The sequence below is a fragment of the Gadus chalcogrammus genome, chromosome 4 (assembly GCF_026213295.1).
Source record: "Gadus chalcogrammus isolate NIFS_2021 chromosome 4, NIFS_Gcha_1.0, whole genome shotgun sequence".
NCBI lineage: Eukaryota > Metazoa > Chordata > Actinopteri > Gadiformes > Gadidae > Gadus > Gadus chalcogrammus.
In genome coordinates this window covers 13779284-13793754 of record NC_079415.1, presented here as the reverse complement: position 1 = coordinate 13793754, position 14471 = coordinate 13779284, and the positions used below count along the sequence as shown (strand labels likewise).

At 40.5% G+C, this 14471-nt stretch overlaps 1 protein-coding gene across 1 annotated transcript; it reads left to right on the top strand.

The window, feature by feature from the left end:
• The first annotated feature begins 8934 nt into the window (after window positions 1–8934).
• Window positions 8935–13819, top strand: LOC130380808 (alcohol dehydrogenase 1-like). The gene is made up of 9 exons (XM_056588157.1): window positions 8935–9042; window positions 10993–11094; window positions 11359–11500; window positions 11785–11872; window positions 12145–12364; window positions 12601–12861; window positions 13104–13236; window positions 13392–13530; window positions 13628–13819. The coding sequence occupies exons 1-9, from the start codon at window positions 9025–9027 to the stop codon at window positions 13653–13655; spliced, it is 1131 nt and encodes a 376-aa protein (XP_056444132.1). The 5' UTR covers window positions 8935–9024; the 3' UTR covers window positions 13656–13819.
• The last annotated feature ends 652 nt before the right edge of the window (window positions 13820–14471 follow it).

The following is a 14471-nucleotide window of genomic DNA, read 5'->3' as shown; positions in this document are numbered from 1 at the left end:
TTATTGCTAAAAATTTAGAATCAAAGAATAGTCAATTAAGAATAGTCAGAGACCAATGTGCAGTACAATATGAAAAACATCTGATCTTTACAGCCTAGGTTCTGAATTGAAGCTAGAGAATTACCCTGTATGATAACAAATACTGTGAGCGATCCTGACATAGTTACAATAATTCAAAATAAAACAATGCCTCTAAGAGGACACAGGGCAATAAAAGAGAAGGATATTCTCTAATAAAATATTGATATCGTTTTTTATTGGACTTGTCATTCTAACTCTCATATGCGGACCAAGGAATTATAATTCCCCCAAATTTGAACATGAGATCAAGTTGAAAGCAGCCAGACGGAAGCATATGATTGTACGAGATCACAGGAGAGCCCAGCAATCAAAGGGAGGCTTCAGGAAACACACTCCTGCCGGTGTGAGTACCAGATGTGTTCGGCTGCCAGATCGGCTCGGGGACCTGCGCTTACAGATGACGTATCGACACTTGACGTTTCGACACAAGCCAAAGGACAAAACCGGAAAGGTTGTTTATAAACGGTGCTCAATCAGTTTTGGTTTTCATTTCATTAAACGGAGCCCGTTCTCTCACAAAGCCATTGGAAACACGTCTAAAAGCAATGAATGCATATTTTTATTTTCACATTTGTTAAAGTAAGGATTGGCATTGGTAAAGTTGGATATTAAGACAGTATTTTCTAGTTTCTATTAACTGAAAATGAAGAACTTGGACAGTCATATGATTGATGAGATTTTATTTGCTCATACAAAACCGAATAAATAAGACAATACATTGATACAACTGAGGAACAGCTAAATGTAAATCCATAAATGTCTGTCATGTTTAGATCCCATGGTGAATTGAGGATGAATTCATGAATGTGTTCATATTAGATAGTCATCCTATTCCTTGAAAATTGATTTTTTTTTATGATTTTCAAGATGTTCAATGAATTGTATCCTTGCCTCTAAAACGAATAACGATAAAAAATTTAACATTTTCCTCGTATCCACTAGGGGTATCTTTGCTCTATAATTTAACAAACATATTTGTATATTATTATATATTTTTTTATTCATTTGGCCTGCAGTGGCGACATCGCACAGGTATCGCCACAGGCTCTGAAAACAACAGCCATCAAGCCATATCTAACTTACCATTTTTAAGCAAAATCATTGAAAAAGCTGTTTATCAACAGCTAAATAACTACTTCAATCACTGGATGTGCCAAAATTGTCTTAAATTGAACAATGAAAAAACTGAAGTAATGGTCTTTGGTGCAAGGGATGAACAATTACAAGTCAGTGCACAGCTGTTATGAAAGCACACACCAAGACAGAAATCTTGGTATTCATAGACTCAGACTTGAATTTGTAAAACCACATTAAGTGCCATACTGAACTAACTGACTAAGGTGTAAATCTGAGATGCATTTTTGACTGATAGATGCTTCTGCTTAAATTATTTGGGGATTTATAAATAACATGAGAAAAAAATGTCAGACAAAATCCCAATCCCAATGTATTGGCATTTTTAAAGGTGCCATAGCATGTAAATCTCACTTTATGAGGTTTTCTAACATAAATATGAGTTCCCCTAGCCTGCCTATGGTCCCCAAGTGGCTAAAACTTGCGTTCGGTGTAAAACGAGAACTAGGTGTTCTGCTCGCCTTTGAAAAAAACGGAGGCTCAAGCGCGCTGATTTGGAATGTGGTTTCCTATGCCGTTACACTGCAGTAAGCTCCTCCCCTTACTCTGCCTGGCCCGCCCAGAGACTTGGCCAATGAGACACGACCGTGCGTGCGCCACATGTGTGTGTGTGTGTGAATACTAGGGTTTGCCGCGGTATACGGTATTACCGGTGTTACCGGTGTTGAGGCCAACACCGTTTTTTTTTTTTTACTCTGTGTGAAAATGTCCACACCGCGGCAACCCTAGTGAATACACACACTTCTTGTCGGTTCTTTGACGTCTCTTGTATTTCCACAATGAGACTGTAGTGGGGGTTATCTCAGCCATGGTCGAGAAGGAACTGGGGGAAAGGACCTTTGGCTTAGACTCCCTGAAGTACATGAACTGCGACATGCCGCCGGTTGCCGCGAGGCACCACCGCCGCGAAGCACCACCACCCGGCAGCGGGCAGCCGGCAGCAGGCAGCGCGCCGTTCAGTCTACTTCAGATTGATGTTAAAGTGGAAGAACCAGAGCGCCCTAGTTTCCATTTCCTCCGCGCCCCTACACTTCCTTGTTATTTGGATAACCGTTCTGCTTTTGGTGTTATGGCGCATGACTCGTCGGACTCTCGTCTCTGGTATTTCTCCAACGAGACTCGTAGTCGGGGTTATCTCATGGTTGAGAATGAATTGGGGGAAAGGAACTTTGGCTTTGACTCCTCAAGAACATGAACCATGACATGGAAGAGAAAGGGATTGTTGGCGGCGAATGTCTCCCGCTTCTTGAGCCCCGTTTCCCGCTCCCGAGGGACCACCGCCTCGGCGCTGCAGGAGGCGGAGGTGCCTAAGCGCTGCCCAGCAACAATCCCTTTCTCCTCCTTGTCGCGGTTCAGTCTACTTCAGATTGATGTGGACGTGGAAGAACCAGGAACGTCGGAGAACCCAACACGGTTGTTTGAGATTTATAATATCGGCTCACACAGCTTTTGGCCGTGATAATATATATTATATGATATAGATATCTATGTAGGCTATATGATATTATTTAGATATAGAGCTCCAGGACTCCCGTGTGTTCTAGAATATTTACAGAACACGGCTAAAGGCTGTGTGCGCCTCGCCATTGCGATACATCCACTGTAAACAGAGCGCATGGTACCGTGGCTGCGAGCTGCTCAGGGCCACACCCCCACCCTCCTCCTTGACCCGCCTCGCTCCTCCTCATTTTTATTATAGCTACAGACACCAAAACAGCGCATTTGGGGGAAGCTCAATGTGCGACTGGCTCGGAGTGGCTGTAACTCTGCACCGCGGCTGAATTTCGGGAACGTCTTTGAATACTGTGTTAGTGGCCCAATAATACCTATATTAAAGCATCCATAAAATAGCATGTCATGGCACCTTTAAGACTTTTGAAGGACTGATTAAATACATTTTAATACCAATACCATTTATGGCATTATTTTAAGCATTTGTATGACTTGGATTTATTCTATACATTTGCATAGCAATTCAATTACTTACTTGTAGATGTATGAAATCAATGCTTGTTAAAAACAACAGTCATCAAGTCACTTCTAAGAAAAGAACAATATAGATACATCACTCATGAACAATTATAGGCCCATATCTAACTTACCATTTTTAAGTAAAATCATTGAAAAAGCTTTTTATCAACAGCTAAATAACTACTTACTTCTTAGCAGAGGTGGGTAGTAACGCGCTACATTTACTCTGTTACAAATACTTGAGTAACTTTTTGGAAAAATTGTAATTTTAGGAGTAGTTTTATTGCAACATACTTTTACTTTTACTTGAGTAAATATTTGAAGAAAGAACGGTACTTTTACGCCGTTCCATTTGGCTACGTGACGGTCGTTACTTTGTTTTTTTAGATCTTTTCTTTTACTACATGCGAGATCTATTTCTATCACGTGAATATTCCTGAGCCCAAGTGAAGGAGTTCAAGTACCTCGGGGTCTTGTTTGCGAGTGAGGGTACTATGGAGCGCGAGATTGGCCGGAGAATCGGAGCAGCGGGGGCGGTATTGCGTTCGCTTTACCGCACCGTTGTTATGAAAAGAGAGCTGAGTCGCAAGGCAAAGCTCTCGATCTACCAGTCGATCTTCGTTCCTATCCTCACCTATGGTCATGAGGGTTGGGTGATGGCCGAAAGGACGAGGTCGCGGGTACAAGCGGCCGAGAGGCAATTGAATAACGCCTGCACACACACACACACAGGCACGCACGCACACACAACGCAGAGTGGTAATCGGGAGAGTTGAGAAAATTCCCTGTGGCCCGTTAACGTTTCGGGGGGCGCCGGGTCAACATCGCAACCAATTCGGTTTTGTCTAGAGGGGAGTAACTGAGCGCCCCCTCCCGAAGTGGCACAGCCCAGGTCGGCCTTGAACTGCGATTGGTCAGAAAGACGTTACAGCTAATGACAACATTGAACTCTCTCTCATGCAGGCTCGAACAGAGTGACACATAAACACACACACACACACACACACACACACACACACACACACACACACACACACACACACACACACACACACACACACACACACACACAGTTTTTCACCCACTCCGTATCCAGCTTATTCCATGCTTAAAGCACCCAGGCTACTATGTGGCGAGCTGGGGCTCTCATGTTCTCCCCCGCGGTGTATTCCTTGTCCGCATCCCCTGCCATCCAGTTGTCATCAGGCCCGGTTCTACGGGGGTGCATAAGCATGCATTGCACCCCCGAAAAAAATGTTTGCACCCTCAATTGAAAAAATAAAATAATAATAATATTATTATTTTTTTTATAAATATGATAAAAATAATAAAATACTTGCTCACAAAACAAATTGTAATGAAACCTGTGACAATTTCCATTAAATACCGTTGAGATATCAGTGGTATATGGGATATGGTGCGCACGGTAGTGACGTTGAACTTCTTCGGCAGCAACAGTTATATATCCGTTGGATATCCAATACATGTATTAAATGTATTATGTTCATAAGAACCCATATTTCTTTTTATTGCATTTATTTACAATCGTGTTAACTTTAAGAGTATTATACTTATTACTTTTTGTTCAAAGTTCAAAGTCTGAAAGTGTTCTTTCCTTGTTCAGCTAAAATCTGTTTTATTTTTAAGTGGCAATGTACAATTATTTGTTACGTCAAATATCCTGCCACAATTTATAAAAAATAAACGTTATTTTTGAATTGCAGTCACATGTTTTTTTTTTTGTGTAGAATTCTGTTCTTTTCTACACATCAAAAAATCTCATATTCAAAGCTATCCAAGATATCAATAAGCTAATATTGCAGCTGAAATGTTCTCCACATCACAAGACATGATATGATACCATCTTTTAAGCACAGTAATTGTTTGTTGTCCCAACATGTCAGTAGAACTACGCAGAAGTGCTTGTCTATGGTAGGAAAAGCCTGTGTGTAAAAAGCGAAGTCTGAACTGAAGCTGGGTAGCTGGTTTTAGTATAGTACTAGTGCACCCCCTGTAATCTCAGATGCACCCCAAGGCATTCTGTTCTGGAACCGGGCCTGGTTGTCATACGATTCATGCAGACCGGTTTTGAACGGCTGATTCCATGGATGTACTTTGATAATAATGTTAGATAACAGTTATACGTGTATTGGTTTTAATTAATATAATTTTGGATAAACCGAATTTATTTTAATTTTATTTAAAGGTTGATGTATTTAATTTTGCAAAGATTTAATTTGTTATTGTTTTAGTTCAAGGGTTATACATTTTATTTTTAAAGACCTTATTTATTTTATTGAAAAGGATGTTATTTACATTATCTTTATTTGAACATTGCTGTTTTATATTTCGTTGGTGTCTATTTTGTACCGTTTGTGTTGCTGTTTAAAAAATAAATCGGAGAAACTCAGTACTGGTACTCTTGAGTACTTGAGTAGTCTTTTCACTGCATACTTTTTTACTCTTACTTGAGTAATTCTTTTTACGAGTACTTTTACTTCTACTTGAGTAATTATAATCTTAAAGTAACAGTACTTTTACTTGAGTACATTTTTTAGCTACTCTGCCCACCACTGCTTCTTAGCAATGAATACATTTACATATCGCTGACACCCGGCTACTGAGTGACGCGCATGCGCATTTAATGACATCGTTTACAGGAAGTGCGTCATTATTGCGCATCTAGAACCTCCGAGCCGATCTGGCAGCCGAACACATCTGGTACTCACACCGGGACCGTCTTCAAAGGGCACGCTCTCACATCTTTAATCAAGAGCTGATCAAGAGAAATACGAACTAGGCCATTAGATTAAAGTGTGAAATAAGGTTGTGGGACGTTTTGGGTCTCGCTGCTCGGTGGGATAAACTGTACAGTTATGCTCTGTGCACAACAAGATTAGTTTGTTAATGGTTATTATAACAAAGTTATCTGGAAAGGCTAAGAGAGGAATTAAAGAACGAATAATGAGATGCTGGGCAAAAGGATGGGGATTTTCAGAGGCAGTGAGAATTATGAACGAAAAAACCTGAATCACAAGTCGCATCTGGATGAGAATGGCCTCAAAGAAAGACAATTCCCACGTGAAAGAGCAGGCATCTATAGGCGCGTTGTTAGACCTGGGCATTCGGGGATAGCCCCGGATCTTTTGGGATCAGCCCCGGATCTCTGCCGTAAAAAAAAGAAAAAAAGAAACGTATATATATATATAATAATAGCTGCTTTCATACACGTAAGTACTGGCTGCTCTTCTGAATATATGCTGCATCGTTGCAGCAACATTGAAGACGATCGCGTTGACTTCTGCGGTCTGTTCTGCCTCCATGCTGTCTGCGTCAAACCAAAACAAACCTGAGTGACAGCGGCCGCACTTATCCCGCCTCCTGCGAATTTACATAATATCCCTCCCCTTGCAATGCCGGCGCAGGCACTGGCCGCGGGAGCAAGATGTTATTCAAACAAAAATGCATCAATCATTGTTTTATTCTTTCATTACACAATTTCTTTCATTCTTATAAATAAAAAAATAATAAAAATACATATATAAATCTAGCCAACTTGTCGCTAAACAAATTATGGTGTTGCTATGGCAACACCCTGGCGCCCGCCACTTCTCAGAGGTCTTCTCACGTCAAGTACAGTTATAAAATATCGTTGATAAGAGATGGATGTAAGAAAATTCTTAGGAAGAAAAGGGCAGAGCAAGAACAAGCGGTGGAGAGTGTGGCATCATCTCCACCAACCCCTGATGAGAACACTTTGATCAGCTCTGGTTTGTGAAAAGCAGCCAGTCGATAGCTTAATTTTGATTGATTAATGCTGGTCTGGTGTTACTACCTAGTAGCTAGCATAGTAGCGGTGCCTGTCTTGTCTCTCTAGTGGTCGTTCGTTCTAAAACACTACAATCTTTTGAGAAGCAAATGGTTGCAGCCTCTATAGGCTTACTGTGGCGCTGATGTGAGTACTGTATGCATGCAATACTACTACTCATAGTAATAATCGGAGAGGGTTGTGTTGGGCAAAATAACCTGCTGAGTACATCACATGTACATTATAAATATAGCTAACTCCTACCCTAGCCTGATGAGCACATCACATGGCAGGCACATTAGAATATAGTCAACTCTTGCTCTAACCCAACGAACACAAACATGATAATATATAGTCAGGTCAAGGCCGGAGCCGAAGGCCCCATTTCTCAGCCAGGCAGATGGTCGGCACTCAGACAATGCACCAGTCATCCTCAAGAACGGAAGAGACACATTCATTTATCACACAGGAGACACTTTGAGGAGCTCTCCCCCGTTAGGAGGACACATGCATATACCAGGGCCTGGGAGCCAAGGTCAAGCAAAAACACACAGAACCGCACACACCTCATCGAGAGGAGGATACAGCATAAGACTGTATCACACAGGGACTCTTGATCTTCTTCTGAAGCAGACCTTCCACGGAGGCGAAGCTCTGGACGAACCATCAGCGCTGATTAGGGACTTAGACATATTCGATCTCTCACGCTTTATGACTCTGTATAACCGTTGCCACTTTACTTAATAAATCCAAGGTCCTCGTGCCGACAGACTTTATTACCTCTCCGTCTCATTTCATCTGGTCCAGTAACTAGACAGACGTTTTTCCCCTCAGTTGAGAAACAGTAGGTTGACAATCCATTCTAGCTTGGTACCTCATTTTGAAAATCCCCAAAAAAGAAACTACGCATAGGACTGTTCTTTCTATTTTTAATACATTGCTTTGGAGGTTTTCAATCTAACATCCCACTGGTTTGATTTTACCTAAGAGAATTTTTTTTATTTTTTTAAGCATCCACAGCAGCCTTAATAATGAGATTATGAGACAATGAGAATGAAGCGGCAACAGTGTGACTGTACAGAGAGTGAGAGAGATGGCTTCAATGGATGACCAGGGATTGGTGGTGGCGTTACCCAGGAAGGGCGGCTGTAGTTAACTGCAAGCAACAGAACATGAATAGTGAAGGGGAGGAAGGAGTCGAAATGAGACTTCATTAACAGATGTACAGCTCAGATTTATATGGAGATAAGCTTCTTACACAACTTGCATACAGCATAAGCAAGTAACAGAAACAGTCTGGGAAGATAATTTTTTCATTATTTAAATCTACGTCCTGGTTACAGGTCGCGCGATAGCGCATATCATTTCATGCAAGCGAGTGTTTACTTCCTGGTTACGGGTCGCGCGATAGCACATATCATCTCATGCGATCTTAAAGAGAACATGACGTGAACAGTTTAGGAATGCATATTCCGGGAAAACATTAGAACTCTGCAATGCTGACTAAATATAAAGCATGTTTTTATCCGTAACATTAAACCTACACTGACAAGTAATAACTTAAAAATGAAACATAAAAGCAGACCACTACTTTACTTACTTGCCGTTGCCTGGCTGGGGGAGAAAGGTCCGTCGGAGCAGCGATGGCTTCCTGACATCGGGTAGGTGCACGCAGGCTATATAGGCTATTCTAATGTCTAATTTTTGCCGCTGGCACTCGGCGTAGGCGACCTATGTGTTGGGGGCGCCCTTAATTAATTAATTAATTAATTAATTAATTAATTAATTAAGATACCGTAGCACGCAGGAGTCAGGACGGTGCTCCCCCCCGGGCTAAAGCCCCGGATGTTTTCAATTGCTAACGACGCGCCATTGGTTTGCTAACCTTCAAATCCCTCCCACTCGTACTTAGTATTTATACTTCTAGCCAAATATCTCCTTCTCCACTCCTGTTCTGGAACACCAGCTGGTCATCCTCTTCACTCTGGTAATCTTCATGTAGCGTCGTAAAAAAACTCTATACCAAAAGTATGGCAACTGTAGGAAAGGTAAGTTCAGCACTTTACATACAACAAATTGAGTTTGTGTTTTTCTTTTTTAAATGTTGTTTAATGCAATAAAATATGATTTTCAACCAATGTATTTTCTGTACAACATTTTTAGAAACACTGATAACCATTTCTGGTCTTATTTTTAGAAATGTTTTTTATTATGTGTAATCATCCGTCTTATTTCAGGTCGAAAAGATACATTTCTTGTAGCCTTGGAAACGCTTGTGTGTGTGGAAAAAATAGCTATTTCCCCTTGATATACTACCAGTGCTGTCTTGAATGTGTCAGTATTATTGCTTATTATACCACGGTCTGCGGGAATACTCGATTCTGATTGGATGCAGGGTGTGCATTAACTCCTGATATACGGACACCTGGACAAGTAGTTCCGTCAAATTGTCTGTTTACCGTTCTCAATTAATGCGCTAGCTGGCGTATCGTCTCTAAAATAGTAGTAACCATAGCAACGGGAAACAAGACAAAGCTGAGCGGACTATAATACCTCCCGCTACCTCCCGTTCTGAAGTCGTAGCTATGGTCCGTCCTAATTACTGGAGGAGTGAACAACGTTTCCGTTGCATGAGAACCCAACGGGCGTGTAATGGTGGTTCCGGGTATTAGTCAGACCCTCAGGCGTAACCAGGCAAACAAATGTATGTTTTGTGGAAAACTTTATATTCGGATTGTAAAACGCATGAAAATATAAATTAATGGTCTTAATTTGGTCACCGTTGGTAAGTGACCGTGGTATAAGCGGGATAATGCCCTTCGAGGTGTCCATTATCAGGAATTAATGGACTTCGCGGAGGCAACCGTCCTCCGCTTCGCGTCGGACGGTTCACGCCTCCACGTCGTCCATTAATTCCTGATAATGGACACCTCGTCGGGCATTATCCCTTACTTATTAAACTAATAGTTTCCTAAATATTTAAAGTTAAATCGTTGATATCAATTTGGTAGAAAATGCTGTCATAGCTCAAAGCTCCAACTTCACCACACCCTCCAAAGTTTCCCATTCCAATTTATTTTAGAGTTACATGCAGGCTACAAACTAATTATATTTCTATACTTGTAGTGTAATTCATGATCATAGAAAGCTACACCTGCAGCACGGAAAAGTCTCAATATATATTTTTGGGAAAACAGCCAACAACATGTTGACAGTACTCCATCTGATCCCTCTCTCATTTTGTGTTCCATTGAGGTTCAATCTGTCTCTCTGCTTCTGTTTTATGTAATGTTGACTTATCCAAACACTGTGTGCAAAAATGTGTTTATTTATTAAATAAACACAGATTAAATAAAAGGGCATTTATTTAATCTGGAGATGGAGACGATAAACAGAGTAGACAAAGTCCAGTGATAGATTTAACAGTTAACTATTAAATGGAGTTAAAGTTAAAAAGCTGCACAGAGCAGGTTTTACAGCATTCAAAGTCCATAGTATTTTCTACATTTCTAGTTATCAAAAAGCTTCCTCTCTGTAAGATGCAGGTTTTTTTTTTTAGATAATGGAATCCAAATTCTCTTTCGAAAGTATTTGTATTGGCAAAGTCAGTGCTATTATTTGAACCTTTGCCTGAATACTGTATTCCAGATGTTCCAGATGAGATGTCTTAAATGGCCTCTGGACAGTATCATGTAAAAAACAAAACCATTTGTAACTGATATGCATGTAACAAATATGTCACATATGTATAACAACATTTAAGACACATTTTAATATCAAAGTGTTTAATTTGTTATATGCACAGCATTACACTATTGATAATTCCTTGTGACCTGGGAAGCAACACAAATGTGGAAGGCATTAGCAAGAAAATACTATAATATTGAATCATTAAGTCCCCAAACCACATTTCTGTAAATCATTTTCTACAGATTGGTATTCATTTTGGTATGCTCCAGATTTAGATTTATGCTTTAATGAATATTTGTCTCTTCTAGGTTATTAAGTGTAAGGCTGCTGTGGCCTGGGAGGCCAACAAGCCTTTGGTGATCGAAGAGATAGAAGTCGATGTTCCCCATGCCAATGAAATACGCATCAAGGTGGGATCTACCTTCCATTGAAAGAACAGAATGTGTGCTTCTAAAAAAAACATTTGGTGCTTCCACACGCACGCACGCATGAACGCAAGTACACACGCATGAATGCATGCACGTGCACACACAGTACAACAATTCTGATTCTACCTTTTTATAGGAATATTAAAGGAACAGTAGCCTCTGCAGTAGCATGTGTGCAACTCACAAGTAAAGAAGTATACAACATATCACTTAAATTAAAACGTAATTAAACGGATTTGGATGCAGATCATTGCCACAGGAGTGTGCCACACGGACCTCTACCACCTTTTTGAGGGAAAACACAAAGACGGCTTTCCTGTAGTCCTTGGACATGAGGGCGCTGGCATTGTGGAGAGTGTTGGACCCGGGGTCACAGAATTTCAACCAGGTGTGGAAGCTGTAATCGAAGTGTAATGAGTATGGATCGTATTATTCTGGGATGTTGGTATCTATTTCAATTATGTGTGTAGAAGTTGTTTGTGTTTACTTGAAAGACATTTCACCCTTTAATTTGTCAAGGTCTACACAACAGAGTCCTTCCATCTCTGAAACAGATGCATCCCCTCACACAATAAGTGGACTAAAGAGCAGTGTTTAAAAGGGCATTGAAGTAAACAAACTGGAAAGATAGGGACTCTGTCTGGTTAATAAACTTAGTTATCTACATGTTAGGAGAAAAGGTGATACCTCTCTTCATCTCCCAATGCGGGGAATGCCGTTTTTGCCAAAGTCCGAAAACCAACCAATGTGTGAAGGGATGGTAAGCATGCTGACAAACTACTCATAGTCTCTCCTTTTCCACTTTATCTGGAGAATGCTGTCAATGTTTATATTAAATTATTCCCTGAAAACTGAATTGGTTTATTTCTATGGCTTTAACCTCTGCCCTTTGTCAAAAACATTGTAAGCAATGGAAAACCAATGGAAGCCTGTTTTTTTCTAGTAGCTTACTTGGCTCGATGCCGGCCTGCCAGTACTATGAAATGATTTTGTCAACGACTGTTCTGACTCTAAATTACTTTCCTATTGTAGGGCCAATGAGAGTCCTGATGTAATGTCACCTAAAGAGACCAGGTTCACCTGTAAAGGTCGAAAAGTTTTGCAGTTCACGGGGACCAGTACCTTCTCCCAGTACACTGTGGTCAACCAGATAGCTGTGGCCAAGATAGACCCTTCAGCACCGCTTGATACCGTCTGTCTTCTTGGCTGTGGTGTGTGTACTGGATTTGGAGCTGCTGTCAACACTGCTAAGGTATCCAAACAACTGGTTCTCGTTTAAACAGATGATTCCACGAATACCTTAAAGAAATTACGTTTATGGGACCCACAGGTTATTTGGGATTTTCTTACTTTCAAATAGGCAATATATGAAAAAAAACAACAAAGAACTAATAATTGCCTACCCTTTTTCTGAATGAAAATAACAAACGATATCTATCTCTCTGTATATGTCTATATATGCAAACATCAAATATGTGTTTTCCACAGGTAGAGCCAGGATCCACTTGTGCCGTCTTCGGCCTTGGGGCGGTCGGCCTGGCTGCTGTGATGGGCTGTCACTCTGCTGGGGCCAAGAGGATCATCGCTGTTGACTTGAACCCGGACAAGTTTGAGATGGCCAAGGTGTTTGGGGCGACCGACTTTGTGAACCCTAATGACCACAGTGAGCCCATCAGCCAAGTGCTGTCAAAGATGACCAATGGAGGCGTGGATTTCTCTCTGGAATGTGTGGGGAATGTTGGAGTCATGGTGAGATAAGTTGAAGTGACACTCAAAGGGACACAAAACACATATTGTAATTTTGACTGTGTGCTGAATTTAAACACATATTTACAAGAAGTTTATATAAAGCAGAATTGAAACAAACCATACTCACAGCCTAATCAAAATCCACAATTCTACACATATATCTCAAATTATTAATTAATAATTAATCTGTTGTGACACTATAACTGTTATACATTGTGCTTTTTTTGTAATGTCACCTATAGAGGAATGCACTGGAATCCTGCCTGAAGGGATGGGGTGTCAGTGTGCTGGTCGGCTGGACAGACCTGCATGATGTCGCTACCAGACCCCTCCAGCTCATAGCTGGACGCACATGGAAGGGTTCCATGTTCGGAGGTGAGTCGTATGAAAAGTTCCAATCTGAGCTCATATTTAAAGTTTTTATTACTTGAGGTTGATCCAAACATGTATTGGACCCCAAAATCCAATAAAGAATAAAACCATACACATATTGGAAAGGTTTCAGCTTGTAGGGTTATCTTTCCAATCAGGCTTCAAGGGTAAAGATGGTGTACCGAAGATGGTAAAGGCCTACCTGGATAAGAAGGTGAAGCTGGATGAATTCATAACCCACAGAATGCCCCTGGAGTCGGTCAATGATTCCATTGACCTTATGAAGCACGGAAAATGGTAAGTAAATGAACTGTTTATCTCTAATTGAACCAGTTGTCCTGGCGGCTGGTTAGTTCTAGCCCTAAATATTATTCACTTCTGTTTCTCCGTACAGTATCCGCACCGTCTTGAGTCTTGAGTGAAATCCAGGACCAAATCAATCGAGGACCTAATTGGAAGAACTACTTTTCTATGTTGGTTGTCATAAAATACATTTTGAAGAAAATAATACAATGTGAAATCAATAAAATAAACTATAAAATTAACCAGGTATACATTTTTCCACATATTAAAAAATTATGCATTTCTCCAGCAAAGAAATTCTTGCCTGAATCACAAGTTTGCGCAGCAATGTTCTGATACCGAAACATCAAATATCTGGTGCTGTAAGTCAAAAATATTAATGTTGGACATTAATTCAATATTTATTTGCTTTTTTCTGAGAAATACAATTAGATTTGAACAACTCCTCTTCACTTTATAAAGAGTTATGAAATACAATTCAACAGATGTGGACACCAAAGAAATCTGGTTACAAAACACTGCACCCTAGCTATTTTACTTCATACAATTGAAACTTCTATTCTCAAATGTATCATTCCACCAAAGGTTATGTGCTGAGGTAAAAGTGGAACCCCCCCTCATTGCTATCTCTCGACTTGCATAGTTGACTCCGCCGTTGGTGTGTGAATGCTTGTGGCTTTTTATAAAAGCATTTGCTTAATGTGAATGACGATAAAGACGATAAATGCACATTTTTCAAAGTACACAATATCTTGTACTTTTTTATCTTTTATTTGACCAGTCCCACTTTGATAAGCCTTCAAATCCCTCCCACTTTGAGTCTTTGCTCAACAAAACCCCTGGCATAATCAGCAAATACTCAGTCAACTCTCTTCCAACACTTTACTCTGGTACTGTTGAGTTGATCTTTATAAAAGACAAACTATGACAACTGT